The sequence below is a fragment of the Etheostoma spectabile genome, chromosome 19 (genome assembly GCF_008692095.1).
Source record: "Etheostoma spectabile isolate EspeVRDwgs_2016 chromosome 19, UIUC_Espe_1.0, whole genome shotgun sequence".
NCBI classification, from domain to species: Eukaryota; Metazoa; Chordata; class Actinopteri; order Perciformes; family Percidae; genus Etheostoma; species Etheostoma spectabile.
In genome coordinates this window covers 3,064,079-3,081,255 of record NC_045751.1, presented here as the reverse complement: position 1 = coordinate 3,081,255, position 17,177 = coordinate 3,064,079, and the positions used below count along the sequence as shown (strand labels likewise).

The following is a 17,177-nucleotide window of genomic DNA, read 5'->3' as shown; positions in this document are numbered from 1 at the left end:
GCCACACTTCCCCTACCCCACCCCCGCCCGCCCACCCCCATCCAATCCTCTTTTCTCCATCATGTAATTTTCTTTTCATTTCATTGTTAGAGCTGACAAAAAGGTCAGTGGGAAAAATGCACGCTATCTTTAATGTTTAATCACTTGTAGGTTGGGGCGCACTCGGCAGCAGGGGGAGGTTTGCATACACTTGATTAATTGCAGGGCATGCAATTTGCCAGGCCAATTCAAGATGCTACAATTGAAAATCCTAAATGTACTGCATGGAGTTATGGCTGAAGGAAATGTGCTTGGAAGAAAGATAAAGAGCAGTACTGACTAAAAAGCTTAATGGCAGACTGCAAAAGAAAGAACTATTCTTTTTCTGTTGCTCTCTCTCTCTCAACAGGAATTGCAGGTGACAGCTGATACTTCTTCCATTGAGAGAGATCTGCAAAAAAATGGGGAGAAGCCATTATGTTCACAAAGCCAAGGCACTTCCATGAACAATGCATACGTTAAGCACATTCTCAGGTTTAGTGGGGATTTAAAGAGGAGGACAAGATTATATGCAAACTGGGTATAAACACCAATAGACAATCAAGATGCGTTTTATTTCCTGCAGAGCCAAATGGCTCATTAGATTGAGTTTGTTTCCTCAACAAACATTTATGTCTGTCCTATATCATTTGTGAATTTATTGCTGCAGCTTGCGTTAAAAGTGGATAATAGCATCACCTCGGATATTTGTTTACTGATGTGGTAATGTGGTCTTTTCTTTACACAGCGTTCAGACAAAATATAACCAAAAAGCAAACTGATTTTTTGTGTTATATCCACAATGGTAAACAAAAGGAATACAGAAACGTCTATACAACAAATGAACACCTTGTGTACCATGCTGTAGCGATAATTAAATTAAAAACCAACAGAAATATTCTAAATGACGCAACATAAATCATCTCTTGCTCAACAGCAAGGTTGCAGCAGCTGGAAAGGCTTGTTGAGCTCCAAACACCAGAACCCTTCAACTCATCCACCATACACACTAACCGCTTCTCCCTGATTCTGACATTGCCAACACTCGCCTGTCCCCAACTTTCATCCCCATAAATCACTGCTTTTGTGTTACATGCCATAATCTCCTTTATATTCCTCTAACTGCTTGTATTTGAGGAGATTACCTCACATCACAATCATATCTGCTGACAATGGGAGCTGTTGACATGATGGGGGGGAATGAATAAAAAGGGAGGAGAGGTATGCCCTTGCAGACAATGTGCACCTTTGTGCCAACACACTCACACACCTATCCTTCCATCCTGCACCGCGTCCCCACTAAAGAGGGACGCCCAAGATTGACAGTGACTAATGGGGATTGGTACTGCAGCAAATTACAAGAAGAACCTGTACACCTCACAAAGGTGAAACACCATTCTCTCTCTCACTCACACACACACACACACACACACACACACATACACACACCACAAAGGAGTAAGCTGCATGAGTTTTTTCAGCTGTGATAATTTCAGCATCATGGAAGCTGTCATAACTGATGGCATTACATGATATTCACAAACACACCATGAATCTAGATGAGCGGCGTGTCAATACAATTTAAGTCACAACACACTTTTTAGAACTCTGGGGACAAAAATAATTGAAGTACCTCGGAAATTGCAAAATTGGTTTTGACTTGTTTAAATTACACCTGTTCATTGGGCTTGACTTTTGAAATTGTGTTGATGAGAAACAAAACTATATAGACATACCCTTAATAGGCTAATAGCGGTCTGTCATCTCTGTAATTGTTATGCGATCACATTTAATACATAGCTAACAAAAACACATTATTAGCACACTGTAAAATGGATGAAAAACAAATCATGGGTGTCACTTTGCCTTTCTTTCAAAGCAATCAGGTGAAGCTGATGTTACTCTAACTGAAGCCAGCAAAAACACCTTCTATCGCCTCACTTTGCCTACATTCACAAGTGTATTAAAAGCTTCCTGGCCACACCAGGCATTACTTTGTGTCAAAATGCAAAGGCAAGACATAGGAAATCAGCCTTATTTACTCTGAAACAACTTTGCTCCCAGGTATTGACACGATTTTGTGCTCACAGAAAGTGATTTATCAAAACTAAAGAGGGAAATCTCCTCCACAGCAGCAATAAACACTCTGTTCATGCCTCTGTAGTCCCTCCAGTATTCCTTTGGGAGTAATGATGATTATTGTACATGCAGTTTACTGTTCGTGGTGCTGCTCTTCACATTTTTCAAACTTTTTCCTTATATATACACTACCCTGTGTCGATTTATTCTCCCACAACTTAAATTCTACAACTACTGACTAAATCAAGATGGATGACCTGCCTTTTCCCTCCAGATTTTAAATTAGCTTACTCTATCATATTTGTCATTAACTGATTTTGAAAGCCAACATGTATTTCATACAATCCTACCTTGATCCTCCCATGTATCCCTCCTTGTATAACCCTTCAATTCATCAATATGACAGACTGAGGCCATTACCTGGGCAATGAGTCCCTTGCGGCTCCTTCGGGCGTGGTGGAAGCGCTTGATGAAAAGCGCAAGGAACTGCCTCCTGATCAGCTCCCATCCAGTGATGACCATGGATCCCTTCCCACTGACACTAGCAATCCTCTTTAAGTCTAGAGTGGACATTAACCCACCGTGTTATTTATCATCTATCATCTATGCAATATGTAAAAGACCTGCTGAGCACACTTTCCAGCGCAGCTAATGGGCTGATCAAATATAACTTAAGTGTTAAACCTGCCAACTGCACTAACTCATTCCACAGTGTAGCAACCCTTTTAATTATTATATCATTCATTTGGAAATAGTATTTGGGTGTGACTCAGAAAGGAAAAGGTGGTAAACAAGGGCTTTGTATATGACTTTAATTTATGTCTCACACTTGCCAAGAATATTTTTACTAAAAAATGAAGTCACAGTAGCCATTAGGAGAATAAAGCATTTTCTGATGGAAAAACATTTTCATGATGAAATACATTGTATGAAAGTGAATTTCTGTTCATTAGGCCAAAATTGAAAAGCTGAAGAGATAACGCTGTATGGATTGGAAGGAAGTTCTGTTGGAAAAGCTTATTCTGAAGATCGAGCTCTTGTCTATGCACTCTTTTGAACATGGCCACTGAGGTGAAACAGTCAAATTAAAGCCAAACTAAATCAAGTTAATAATTGAAGAATGAATGTGTGCGGAAAAACAGACTTTTGCTGGTATAATAAAACTAGGATTGTCTGTAGGGAGGACAAAACACAGTACGTACCATCCACTTTACTTGTGAATTTTTCCTTCAATTCTGCATGAGAAACAGACAAAAACAAGCCTCAAGCAGGAGATACAGTCCAATCTAACGATTTCTTTTTCAAACACCCCCCATAAATATTAGCAATCAGTCAACTTTCTGCATTAGGTATAGATTCACAAATGTTTAATTGAGCTTCCTTTGTTAATACATAACTGTATGATAAATAAATACAGAGAGACTTGCCTCTCATTTTAGAGACTTGCTCTGTTTTCATGTGGACGCTGGCGATGCTGTTCCGCTTGGATGTGCGGGAGCTTCTTTTGCAGTCTCTCACCAACACCTCCTTTGTTGCTGTGGGAATACAAATAAGATATGTTGTTTTGGACTGACCCAATTTAGGGTTATAAATAACAATAAGAATCGCTACCTGCCCTGCAAGCCGCTTTATTATTCCCCATAAAAGCACAAACCCAGGTGGTTTAGGAACATAAGGAAATGGGATACTGAGATTAAACGGATAAGTGAAGTTGCTTGAAGATGGATGGAAGATTTATCCACTGTAAGTGATCAATGAGAAACATCTGCAATACATTAAGGATGTTGATAGTTATGTCAGCAATGGTGGAAACTTTGTTCCATGAAGATGTTAAAGGCTTGAGGAACTTGTACATGTAGTAACTGTATGCATCTTAGTCTATCTAACACTCAGCTATGGCAGTCCACCTTCGTTCTGTAAAAGTAATATAGATGTCTCTTCCCATAACATAAATAAGGTTCAATGTTTTATACAGTTATGAATATTAACAGTGTTAGGTTTTCCTAAGAGATGTTATGCATTATATACTGTTCATCCCCCTAACGGCTGTTAGCATACATATTGCCACCTTACTTGGTATTTCTGCATCCACTCCGGTATCTTCTGCCACTTTAAGAAATATCTGTGAAATTAACAAATTATCTATTAGTATCTTACAGGAGCCACCGTAAGTTTCCTGTCACCTTATAAGCATGCACAAAACAGGATAAATGCAAACTAACACGGCAATGGAGGAGTGTAAACTGAGCTGTTATTATAGCTTTTTTGCGGATACCAGTTATCCATGTCAAGTTTTTAAGATCAGGGTTGTGCATCCACAGAGACCCTATCCTTTACTTCAGTACATGCCAATTGGCCCTCCTTTACTTCATTTATTAATTCAGGCCACATGTCTAAATAAATACATCTCCATATTTGCGATCAATTTCCAAGTGACCTTCGCTTATTTTATTCTCCTGTGGATGTTAAGCCCTGTTTCAACATCTGCCCTCTAAAAAGTCTCTGCACACTTCTGGCAAAGCCTACAAAATTCATATTTTGGACTGAATGTGATTTTATGTGGTGAATTATATTAGCCAAAAACATAAAATAGAATTACTGACATCATAAAACAGTCAAAAAGCACATAACAAGGCTATTCATGACAATAAACAGGGTAAATGTTGTTATATGACCAACTTCCATGACATCCCATCTATCAGACATTGTTAGTTAGTCGAAGTGTAGTTGGACTTGAAAAGAAAAACAGATGGACAGATGAAATAACCTTGTCATGTCTGAATTAGAGAAATTCAAAAGGAATAATTTACATTGCCTGCAGGCCATGAGTATCTGATTCAAGTCTGAGCTTTCTCAGCTTTATGATCCAGAACCAGTAAGGATGGCAAATACCGCCCAAGTCATTTGTTCAGAAAAGATACAGTATGACTGTGAACTGTATGTGTAATGATATTACTTTACATGACATTGGGTCAATGATTATGAGACCACAAGTAAAACACTACCTGACTTTTTTCAAAAATATGTCATGCTAACGCTATTCAGTGTGTATAACCAAGCATGGCCATTAACAGATTGAGGACCTTTGCAAATATGTGTACGTACGTTTGGATGCTCTAGCTATAAACCTTTCAACACAAGTCACAACACAAATCATCATATTTGTAAAGCCTGTAGATGCTGTTTGCAAAATTCATTTGAAACTGAAACTTTGAAGAAAAAACATCACATTCAAATTTCTATTTTAAATAGGAATGAAAATCAATACTTTTTGAGCATGATTATGATCAGCTCACTGCTCTGTAGAGAGGCATATTGGATTCATACTCCTAACACTTCCTTTGTCCTGAATGACAAACTGAACTTGTTAATGTGTTACAGGTGATAGTACTTTTACATTTTGTAATTTTATCTTTGTAACCTTAAGAGATATCTGTGTTTTTTGTTCCTGATGGGACTGTGGTGCATGGGCTAAGGCACTTGGACATTGACTATGGCAATTTACACCTTTGAATCCACTATCCAATAGATTTGAAATCCTGTTCAACAAATTATCCAATGCAAATTGCACACCTGTGTAGGTTAACTATATATGTGTTTGCCGTTTTGTCTGTGTCCATTTTGACTCTGAGGAAGACACAGGGATATTGAAACATTAGTCTGTTTGCATCATCAAAGGCTGCAAATGAAGTCCCTTCTTTTCCTTTGGAGGTTTGCTGACCTAGAGCTGAGAGGCACGAGAGGCACTGAGAGGTAAGTTATTGCTTTAAATGTGAAGTTGCTTGTCACTCCGCAGGAGGGATTTGAAAACGGTCGATGAAAATGTTGATTGGTAATTTAAAGACTGAGCAGAAAGCAGAAAAAGACAAAAAGGGAGGAGGAAAACACAAATAAAAAAAATAAAAAAAAGAGTATGGTATAAAATGTAATTGCAACAATAACAAAACAAAAAAAAGTAAAACAAGAGCAACATTGTCAGTATGTGCACTTTTCTGCTCAGCATTTATTTTGATAGGACACCTTAAGACATGAAAGGGAAGAGAGGGGGAATGACATGCAGCAAAGGGCCGCAGGTGGGAGTCAAACCTGGGCCCGCTGCGTCGAGGAGTAAAGTTTTCTATGTGTATGTGTGTATGTAGGCAGACTCTCTATATGTGTGCATGCTTGTATCTTTAGCTAGGTTGTCAATCCAACACTTAGTATACCTCCTCCAGCGTGGTGTCGGAGATGCCGTAGCTAGTCAGACCAAGGTCAGCCATGGCTAGGTCAAGCTCTTGGAACAGCAGTGCAAAGGTCCCATCTCTGGCTCCACCGTAAGGCAGTATGTAGGTGATCTCTTGACCAATGCTCTCCAAGAAGACTGCCTCAGGGACGTGGCACCGCACAATTTGACCCACAGCTGTCAAATCTGCTGGATGAATAGTTGCAAAAGAATTCAGAACACAAAATCAAAGAATAGTAAAATCGCATTGACAAACAGAAATTTCTTTATGTCCTTTCATGTCTCCTTTGTGATGAAGTTGTAAATTAGAGTGACATAATGGACTGAGGAGTCAAGAGCAACCACCACTATTGGTAGCAAAAAACTACAGTACAGAAGAAAAGAAACCAACTATATTTTGAAGTAAACAATGAAAAACCATTGTGTAATGCACGGAGATCACAACATACCGGATGCTGTGACCTTTAAACATACTGAAACAGATCCGTAGACATAATTCACCTGCCTCATCCATTCTGAAACTGGGTCTTAGTGAGAATCAATCAGGACAGTGTTGCAGAACGCATTGCATCCATTATTGATCCAGAACCTCTCATACATAATTACTGCAGCTTAACAACCAACGGCTTGGTGCTTTATGAAGAAGTAAATAGATCTACCTCACACATCAGACTGAATTGTTTGTGAAAATTTGTGTGTGTGCGTTTCTGCCTTTTTGCTTGTGTGTGTGGTAATAAAGAGAAATGTGCTGTCACTTGTGGAAATATGATTACTTTTGTGGCATTTTCTATCTTATATTTAACCATCATGTGTATAATCATTTTGAAGGTGTGAGCATTGATTGATTTTACATGCATAACAAACTGGAGCCTACCTAAGATTTTTCTTCTACTATTGTCTTGCATGAATACTTTTGTTTACCTGATCAAGGCTGGGAATGATCAAAACAAATCAAATCACCACCATCACATGCCATTTAGTTGGGCAATCTTTTCCGCCTCTGCATTTCTTTATTCTAATATAATTCCATTCAGAAAAACTGAAGGTCAGAGAAAATAAGATTTGATCATTTGTCTCACACACTGTACTGTAGCCTCAATGAATAACTGGTTGAGAACTTGTACGAGGATTTTGGCTAGTGCACAGCAAATTTCTGGAGTTGAAGAATATGGAGTTAGACAAAAAAAGTGTTAGATTTTTGAGTTTATTTTCTAAATTTGACTACAGGTTGTGTAAAGGGATACTCTTTGTGAGTGAGTGTCCCAAACTTGTCAAACGTGCTGAATATAACTTCATGGTTTGTCAAAATTTACTCTGAACTTAGATAGCTACTGCATGAAATTAACGCCAACATTATTCTAATCATTACAGTTTGAAATGTTATGCAAAATCCTCTAGAGTAAAATATATATTTACCCTTCAACAATATTCTACAACACTGGAACAAGGACAAAAGACAGAAAAATACAATATACAAAATACAATATTGTTTATTGAACATCAATTAAGCTAACACAATATTAAGATAATATTGTTGCATTATTAGGCTAAGAGTCGTGATGTGTGCTTGGTAAATGAGTGGTGTTTTTGTGGTTGTTGTAAAGTTTATAATATATATATATATATATATATATATATATATATATATATATATATATATGAAATTAAAAAATAAAGAGAAAAAAATGAAATAAAATGTGATGCTAAAAAGTTTAGAACCCTATCTGATGTTTTTCTGGTTAGGCTCATGCACAGGATGCTAAAGGTGACCGTTTCTTTGACGCGGTGGCTCCAAGCCTGGAGAACGCCCTTCCTGTTGTCTTACATTCTGCAGTCTCTGTTGAAGCTTTAAAAAAGCAGCTGAAGCACTTGTTTTAATTTGCTTTTGAATCAAGTTTGTAACTTGGGGTATTGTAACTGTATTTTTACAAATGCTTATCATGTGAAACACTTTGTGAGGTGCAATATCAAATAAACTTATATTTATTACATTGTTTACACGGTCTCATCACAACACTCAAATGTAACAAATTTGAGTTTTTGAGTATTGAACTTGAAGGCCCAATTAACCCTTTCTCTGTCACTAAAAGTCCTTTCCCTGACATATTTCCCATTTGTACCTTCCATTTTACTGGGACTTTAAAATGCACTCTACCAGAAGCTAGAACATTTCAACAGCATCTACAGTACAGGCGCAAATGCCTTTACTTTTCCTGTGGTGTCTATTGGTTTTGGTATTGAAAAGGTGAAAACATCTATGAGCAAATGGGATGGGATCTTCAGCACCATTGGACAATGCTATTTTGAGATGTTTTATGGTTATTGTTTGCCTGTTTTGGGACTGTTCCCAGACTCCTTCTTTTAAAGATGGCTGACATGGGGTTGAGCTATAACTCTAACATTTTACTTGAGGTTTAATATGGGGGCTGAGTAAATACATTTTCAGTTTTGGATGAAATGTTTGCAAAAATATTCACACAATTTTTTGTTCAAATGTATGCTGTACCAACTATTTCACATTTTGATATAGCATAAATTTACAGGTTAGGTTAGATGCGTATCCTAATATACGGCTGGTATACGAATGGTAACAGAGATGCAGTTTCTACCTGAATGACCAGAGTTGTCCCAGCTTTGGCTGCTGATGCCATCATCTGGGCTGCTGTCCCTCGAAGGACAATCTTTCTCCTGTTAATCAGAATTGGATTAGAAAGACCTTATCATGCATTGCCACTTAGAATTATAAAAGTGCCTCTTTAAATTTCAACAAAGGTTGAATAAACTTCACAGCAGGAACTTTATGACACGTATTAAATGGAGTTTAATCACACTAAATGAGATCAGCCCGATCAAACTTAGTCCAGCTCTGTTTCCGAGCTATATTGGCTGTGTAATTGCAAAATCGTCCACTGAATTACAAAGTCTTCATCCCAGAGAGAGGGTACTGTACTACCTTGCCCACAAAAGGTGTTTGCATGTTTATTTATTTCAAACAAATGCCTCTGCTCACCTCAAAGAGCCTGCAGAGTAATGGTAATCGTTCTAGGCCTGCTGGCATCAGTGCATCTTGTTCATTTGCTCCACATTGATTAGAAGTAAGTGTGCTAGGCACCATTGGCGAGCAAAAGCGAGATTCAACCCTCTCCCCAGTGACAATAAGTATCATCCAGCACGTAGGCGTTTGCCAATTCTCATGCTGGGAGAGACTAAACACAGATCATTATAGGGGGAGGGTGGCAAGAGAGAAAGAGAACACGCAGGAAAGTCAGAGAGATCCATGTACAATAACTAGACTAGAGAGAGGTTACTGTTGTGTCAAAGGGGCTTGCAGCTGAAGGTCTTTTCTAGAAACTTGAAAAGAAACATAGTAATCCCCTTCAATTACAGCAATTTTATGTAAAGTCATTTTAATGAGGATAAAACAGAAGGGTAATTGCATGGTTAGGCAAGGGCCTTAATCACCAAATTTGTGTTTATCTGTAGATAAAATGATCCCACAGCCAATGTTGTGACTGTCTCAAGCCATGAGCGAATATTAACATAACCTTTTTTAATTTAGGTTCCAGATTTAAAAGGTAATCAGTTACCAAAAACCAAATATGCTTTCTGTTCGTACCTCTTTGTCCTGACTGTGTTTGATACCATTACGTTGAGCTGTCATCTTTTCAGCCTCCTCTCGGACCAGAGTGAGGTAGTAGCCGCTGCCAAAATATTTCTTTAGAAAGAGTGAGGAGCCACAGCAACGCAGCTTGCCATGGGAGATGATAGCAATGCGATCACCTAAGATGTCTGCCTCATCCATGTGATGTGTAGACAAAATGATGGTGCGACCTGAAGAGACGGAAAAAGAGAGACTCAATCGTCACCGGAATGGCAAGTGCTTTGTGTCTAGGTTTCTGTGTGAGTCATAGTCATGGAGTAAAGAATACAAACTGTGGATTGCAAATATAAAAAAGTTAAGGCACAGGCTGAAAAAAAAAGCATTTCTGAAGCATTTTTCTCTTTAGAGCTTGTTTGTTTTGAGAACTTTTGTTATGAAAAAGAAGCCTGACAAGAAAAGATGCCACAGATCAAAAGTGTTCAAATCAAGCCAATATCTCAATCTGTCTCTGTATGGTAGTCACTTATCTCTTTATTGCCAATTCCACAGTGTGTTTTACCCATGCTTATCCACATGGCAACAAAGCAAACTCCAGAGGAGTGTGTGGGTGGGAATCTGGGACAAAGTTAAAATTATGATAAAGGCCACCCTAAGCCTACTTTCCAGCATTTCTATCATACCACATTTATTTCAGCTCTCTCTTCTTTGGTTCTGCGAGTCCTTTGATTTGAGAGGCATCAAACTGAGCACAATTGCAATGACAGCTACAGCATGCATTGCAAGGTTATTCACAAGTGTTGTAATCCTCTAATATCATGCTGTATCAGATAACACATTAATTATCACATACCCCAGGAATCGGAAAAAGGACTAGATCTGTGGTTTTGTCACAGCATGGTCATGTCTCTGCAGTCGGCATGAAAGCAGAATCACAGAGTACTGGGTAACCTTTGATATCGTTTTTAACGCAGAAAACATTTAACCCGATACCTTTATCATTAAGTGAAAAAGAAAGAAACCTGCTTAGAAGTTGACAACTTTGAAAAGACAGTGTTATCTCAAGAGACAGCAAACAACTTCCTGTTCATACTGGCCATTTAAATACTCGTTCTTATTGTACTTTCAATGTAATTAGTGGGCAAAATTTACAGCCCTTGTTTTGCGCAAAGATATGAAAACAAAAACAAGTGAGGCTAATATGAGGCTTAAGGCATCAGCATGTTAACAGTGTCATTGCGAGCATCTTAGCATGCTGACCTTAGCTTTTAGCTCAAAGCACTGTTGTGCTGAAGTTCAGCCTCACTGTGTCAAAAGCATGGCTGTAGACATCATTTTAAAAGTTTGAAATCACATCAACTCTTACAGAGACTACAGGTGTGCCATATCAAGAAGAGCCAAAAAGATGCACTGGATGGAATTTTTTTTTATACTTTCTTTAGTGAATTTTATGCAAAAGGTCAGGTGCGCTGCTGAGCTCGCCGGCTTTTTTTGCACTGAGCTAGTTAAATGTGTATCCTCGTAGGTCACATTGCCTCAGGAACAAGGACACACTCAGAGGTCATTGTCTGCAGCCCAATGCACCCATTTTGCTTGGTCAACTACATCCACTGCGTCTCCCCTCCTCCTATCTCCCCCACTTTGTGTATCCTGCCACCAGCTGAGCTGTTAAATCCATCCCTTCTCAGAAAGTATTGCTGCCTTATGCTATACCAAGTAAGTCTGTATCCCTCTACATACAAGAGGGGGGGCAGGGGGCAGAATCTATGCTTATGAAGGGGGTGGGTTGAGGAGATTGCTTGAGGTTAAGTTCGACTGAGCCAGCTCATTTTGCATGGGATGCTCAAACTCAGACAATTTTCCTGGAGATTTGCTGTGCTTTACAAGGTAAAAAAATCCGTGAGTTGGGAGTAATATAAATGTGTTTGGACTGCAGATGGCCCACAAAGGTATTCTGATTTATAGTGTGTTGTGGTGCATTACAGCACAAAGTGATATATCAAATGGAGTTCTGTGTTCAGGTAAATTGGTAGTACTCGCTCTACGTACAGTAAAGTCAGCCTGGACATCTGGTTTCTGTTATTTAGCTTCCTTTCCACTAAATCAAGTTGATAGAAATGGATTTCACAGTGGGTGAGTAAGCCTGGACAGATATTATGTACATCGGCAGTAAGATGAATTATTGGACAAAACTGTATTAACTGTTGTTTGTGGTAATCATCCATCCATTAGCCATATCTGCTTATCCTTTGAAAGTTAGCGGGGGGCTGCTGCCGATCCGAGCTGGCATTGGGTGAGAAGTGGAAACATCCTGTCCAAGGTACCAACAGACAATCAGTAACGCTCACATTCACATTCATTTAAAGTTGCCTTTTAACCTAGCCTGCATGTTTTTAAACTGTGGGATGAAACCCGAGCAAAAGCTACGTAGGAGTAGCCTGGTCCTACCAGACTCTGGGACATTTTGTGTGTACAGAGAGTCTGGCCACTCTCCATTGACCAGTGTTAACTTTCTTGAATGCGGGTACTCTGTTGAAGTTTAAAACTATTGGATCTGCCCAGGGCCACTTTGGATCTGCCATAACCAATCACTATTGTTTGGTTGCAGCAAGAGGGGAGACCGACAAGACTGTTATTTAGCATTAGCATCGCTAGTGTCAGCCTAAGCCAACTCCTTCACCTCTAACGGAGCGAGCTGGAAAATCTAACTTTTCCCGAACGCCGTGGAGAGGATGGGCCACGACATCATGGCCACCAACAGAACTCAGCAAAGATTGTTCTTGCTCAGGCTTTAACTTCTGGATATTCGGCACCGTTGCCACAACGGACTGAATGGCTTTGCTCGCATTACTCCCTCTTTTTGCTGATTGGACCACCAAAAATTTGGAGAAAACCCAAGAATATACCGCAAACCCAGACGTAGTACTGAAGGGAAATGAACATTGAGCGGAAGTGCGTAGGAGGGCGGAGCCAGGCTAACGCAGGTGTGGGGAATGTAATCAATTTAGGTCAATACATTTGAAAACGACCTAAACACTATCTACAGTCTGTTAATGGAGTTAAAAGAAACAGATGGGGCTGTTGTTTCAATTAAAAGCAGTCAAATATGATAAAAAAAACAACTGGAAGAATAGCAGCTGCGTGCTCAATATGTTTTATTCACTGTTAGAATTTGAAACTCAGATAATGTGGTTAATGCAAGGAATATGAGAGTGTTTGCTGAAGGTTACACAGGTTGAAAGCATATTTCTTCTGTGTGAATATTGTGTTAAATGTTACATGATGTTTTGAATACCATGGTTAAAAGTTTATAGCCCACTCCAGACCTCCACCCTCTGCAACATATTTCATTGAAGAATTTAACACATTAGCATTTTCACCCAGCACATATTTCTTGAAAAGCAACTTAAGTAAGATCACATACAAGAAAAAAATATGCTAGATGCATTTGAATGCCATTTGTACAGCAACATTGGCTTCAACCCCACTTTAATTTTCAATCCTACAACGAATGCATTATGTATGGTATTTCAACTTTTCACAAATGACAGATAAACTGGAAAAAATGCATGTAAGTGCAAACAGAGTCTACAGTAAATAGAACTGCTACAAACTATATTAAGTTTGAGTGCTCAGAAAAAATGAACTGTTTCCCACATTTTCTTGCACCCCTAGTTTCTCACAAACTGAATCACCTGCCTTAACGTGTCAAGTCTAATCTCAGACTACATACAACATTCACGCTGTCAGTATTCGATGTGGGATTTAAGATGCTCAATGCTGTACTACTGTATATACACTGTATATACTGTATATAATACACTACTGTAATACTGTTTATGGCATTTGGAAAGGAACTGCTTTCTTTCACTGCATTACTAATTCAATCTTAACTTAACTTCAGGGGTGCTATTGTTTTAACTTCCAGTGATTACATGGCTGCTGAGACAAGCTGTTAAAATGAGAAAGTCAGTGTGAGAAATTCTTGGATAACAAGTTTTATTAGGTGCTATGTAATCTAAAATGTTAGGTTGTGTATCATGTGCATCTCTGTAAAATAAAATGTCATATTTATGTGGCAGTAAAGAGCTATGTAAGGGAAAGGTAAAAGAGAACCAGGCATTTTAAGAAAAGGCTTGTAAAGTAGTAAAGTTATCAATTACAACCAATAAATCAGGATTTTAAACGATGCTGTCGCAGCATGTATAAAATCCATAATATGAATCTCATTCCAAAGGCCCATTTTACAACATAATGAGTAGGGTAATTTAATTGTAATCGATTTACAGTAATGGCTAAAGAAAAAATGTATTTGCTTTTCAGAATTTGTACTTTAAGGTATTTTGTCGTGTCTTTAGATTTAAACGTAAAGATCTAAGGAAAAATCAAATATCAACATGCAATCATATTAGCATAAATAACATTCCCCATTTACTATAAGACAGATTAAGCATTCTTTTTAAATCTTAAATATTTTAAATGTACATTGAGGGTTTCAGAGCACATGTGCACATGTCCATGTTCCTTTTATCAAATAAGCCTGAAATGAATGAAAACAATACCCACTTAGAGCAATATGGTCAACCAGCCGGTGTGCAAACTTAATTAGCTATGAAGAAGCACAATATTAATCCCTATTACAGCCTTCAGCTTTTTCATATAAATAGACTGTCTGTAGCTTTTCCTTAATGACAAACCTTAGTAACACAGAAGTGCAAATAAGACTGGAGAGGCACAAAACAGGACTCATTCAACCAGCCAGGATGTGGGTGTTCTCATTATAACAGACTTATTTCCGCCTCCCAATTCGAGTGAAAGGACATGATTAGAGTGAGAAAAGCTAATGATACAGTGAGGGCGGAATGTCACTCAATGCACATTAAACATTTAGACATCTGTTGAGAGTTATGCGTTACGATAATGTCCATGTCCTGCTTAAAGCCACTAGCAACCACAAAGTATACAAGGCCAAACAGTGACATTGATTGATTGATAGGGCAGACATTTAGGGACTGTTAAATAGCATTGCCAATTAAAGTTTCTTGGATTCACTTTTCTTCACTTCTGTTTCCATTTGTTCCAGTACAAATTACAATTTCTCTCCACCAACAGTTGAGTGTCAAAGAGGGCAAGGCAAACAATGAAACGTCTGCTGGCTACTCTAGATGTTAAGTTACCTTAACAGCTTTAATATTGGATTCATTTGAGCCAGTACAAGTTCACCTTTAGCTCAGCTCAGTTTTGGAACGTTTCTCAGTTTGAAACAGGTCAAACATGTCAAGCTCTGTCAATTACAAACCTGAAGGATTTAAAAGCCTTTAGTGAAGCTTTGGTTCTTACTACTAATTCCATACCTTGTTTGTATTTTAACAGCAAGTCCCAGATACCCCTGCGTGCATAGGGGTCCACTCCCGCTGTAGGTTCATCTAAGATGACGATTTTTGAGCCGCCGACAAATGCTATAGCCACAGACAGCTTTCTCTGCATCCCACCTAGAACACAGAACAATCTCCATTAACTATGGTATTCTAGTAATATATTTTGTCTTGTGATTTTATGGCAAAAGAATGTAGAAAACTGCAGCTTACATGAAATGGATACTCATTTTTGTCCTGGGAATTCTGTCTATAATCAGTGACAAATCCTACACAAATATCTGTAAACATTAGGTTTTCAGATGTAAAATGGACAAGACTGGGAACTGATTATGGACTAAATGTGTCAAGATATACCTCTTCAGGCTTTATTGTCTTTTGCATGGTGAAATGATTGATGGCAGTGAGGTAGATACACCTTCCTCAGGTTATTCCAGTCTCCGCTCTCATAGTGAGCTCGTCAAAATGCATCCAATGTAGTGCTAATGTAGTGGAAATGTCAGCATAGATCAACCTTGAAAGTCATATTTCAGTGATTTTGTGAGCAAGCAATCCGTGACTGAGGACAATTTATCAAGCAGGACTTGCTCATGCCCCCCAGACAATGAATTACAACCTGTGACACACAGGTACAGTGCATGTCTACATCAAGACAGCTGCATGCACATGTTCTGGCAGTGGAAGGGCATAACAGGGCAGCTTTATCCCGCATAGAAAGGATAATCTACAGATTATATTCCTCCTCAGGGGAAATTAATGCACCAAGCACAGGAACTGACAAATACATCAAAAAATAAAATTTACATCTCTGCATGATTTCATTCAGACACTGATATACACACATCCAAAACATGTCACACGTACAGACACACCTGACAAGTTCTTAGCAAGATCCTTCCGCTTATGTGGTAAACCGACATCCTTTATCATCTGGTCCATCTCATGTTTCACCTCATTGTGGCTGCATCCTTTCAGCCTGGCGTAGAAGTAGATATGCTCCTCCACTGTCAACCTGTAAAGGTGAAAATAATATAACGCCCATTTGACTGACATGCCAGGCGGCACGGGTGACAATAGAAGCCATCAACTGTCACTTATTCATATATACTGTAAGTGTTTGTAATATACAAAATGTCACATTTATGCATCTTGCGAGATGATCTGGCTCCACTCTAAGTGCACTTTTGTGAACCGACGTAAAGGAAAGTCTTGAGCTTCAACATTACTGCCTCACAGGTGGGATCATAATATGACGTAATATCTATCTCTCTGTTTGCATGAATATTTTACCCTACTTAATTTAGATGCTTTGACTGTCAGGGATTAATAGTAATGAAAGTAATTTGCAGGTGCTTAGCCTTAATTATGATGTAGGACTTGTGTCGAGCTGCTGGTAATCAGTTTGTGGGGAGAGCGAAATAGAGGGGGACTCTAAAGATGAAATAAAAACTGAATAATGGTTGGGAATGATGCCATTAGATGAAATTTTGTGGCAGGACTGAGCAAAGTTCATTTAATTTTTAAAGAGAAAAAAGGAAAGGGATAGTTGTTGATGTGAAACATAAGCCAAAACTGATCCCTTATTATCCATATTATTAAATTGCAGTGTAATGACCTTTTCTCTCTTTCTTCCTTTTTTTAAATACACCAGAAGCTAAACATGATGATTATACCAATAACCCGTGGAGAACATGGATGGATCTTATAGACTGACTCACTCATTGAATAAGACGTTGTGCTGTGGGCACATTCCCAAGTACTTTCGGATGCTGTCCATGTCCGTGTGGATGTCATATCCGTTGATGAGCGCTGTTCCTGATGTAGGTGGGAACAGCCCTGTCAGAATTGACCTACAGAGAGAGAGAGAGAGAGAGAGAGAGAGAGA

At 38.7% G+C, this 17,177-nt stretch overlaps 1 protein-coding gene across 7 annotated transcripts in view; it reads right to left on the bottom strand.

The window, feature by feature from the left end:
* LOC116707246 (phospholipid-transporting ATPase ABCA1) overlaps window positions 1–17,177 on the bottom strand; it is a 198,336-nt gene that overhangs the window by 71,023 nt on the left and 110,136 nt on the right. For 5 of the 7 annotated variants that reach the window (XM_032544513.1, XM_032544514.1, XM_032544515.1 and 2 more), the window contains 10 exons: window positions 17,011–17,142; window positions 16,165–16,304; window positions 15,272–15,409; window positions 9,936–10,150; window positions 8,929–9,007; window positions 6,303–6,508; window positions 4,171–4,219; window positions 3,525–3,632; window positions 3,300–3,332; window positions 2,518–2,657 (listed from right to left, as the gene is read on the bottom strand). In XM_032544513.1, coding sequence (XP_032400404.1) covers window positions 2,518–2,657; window positions 3,300–3,332; window positions 3,525–3,632; window positions 4,171–4,219; window positions 6,303–6,508; window positions 8,929–9,007; window positions 9,936–10,150; window positions 15,272–15,409; window positions 16,165–16,304; window positions 17,011–17,142 — 1,240 coding nt within the window. The remainder of the gene's footprint in view (window positions 1–2,517; window positions 2,658–3,299; window positions 3,333–3,524; window positions 3,633–4,170; window positions 4,220–6,302; window positions 6,509–8,928; window positions 9,008–9,935; window positions 10,151–15,271; window positions 15,410–16,164; window positions 16,305–17,010; window positions 17,143–17,177) is intronic. The other 2 variants (XM_032544517.1, XM_032544516.1) reach the window with 1 other exon arrangement.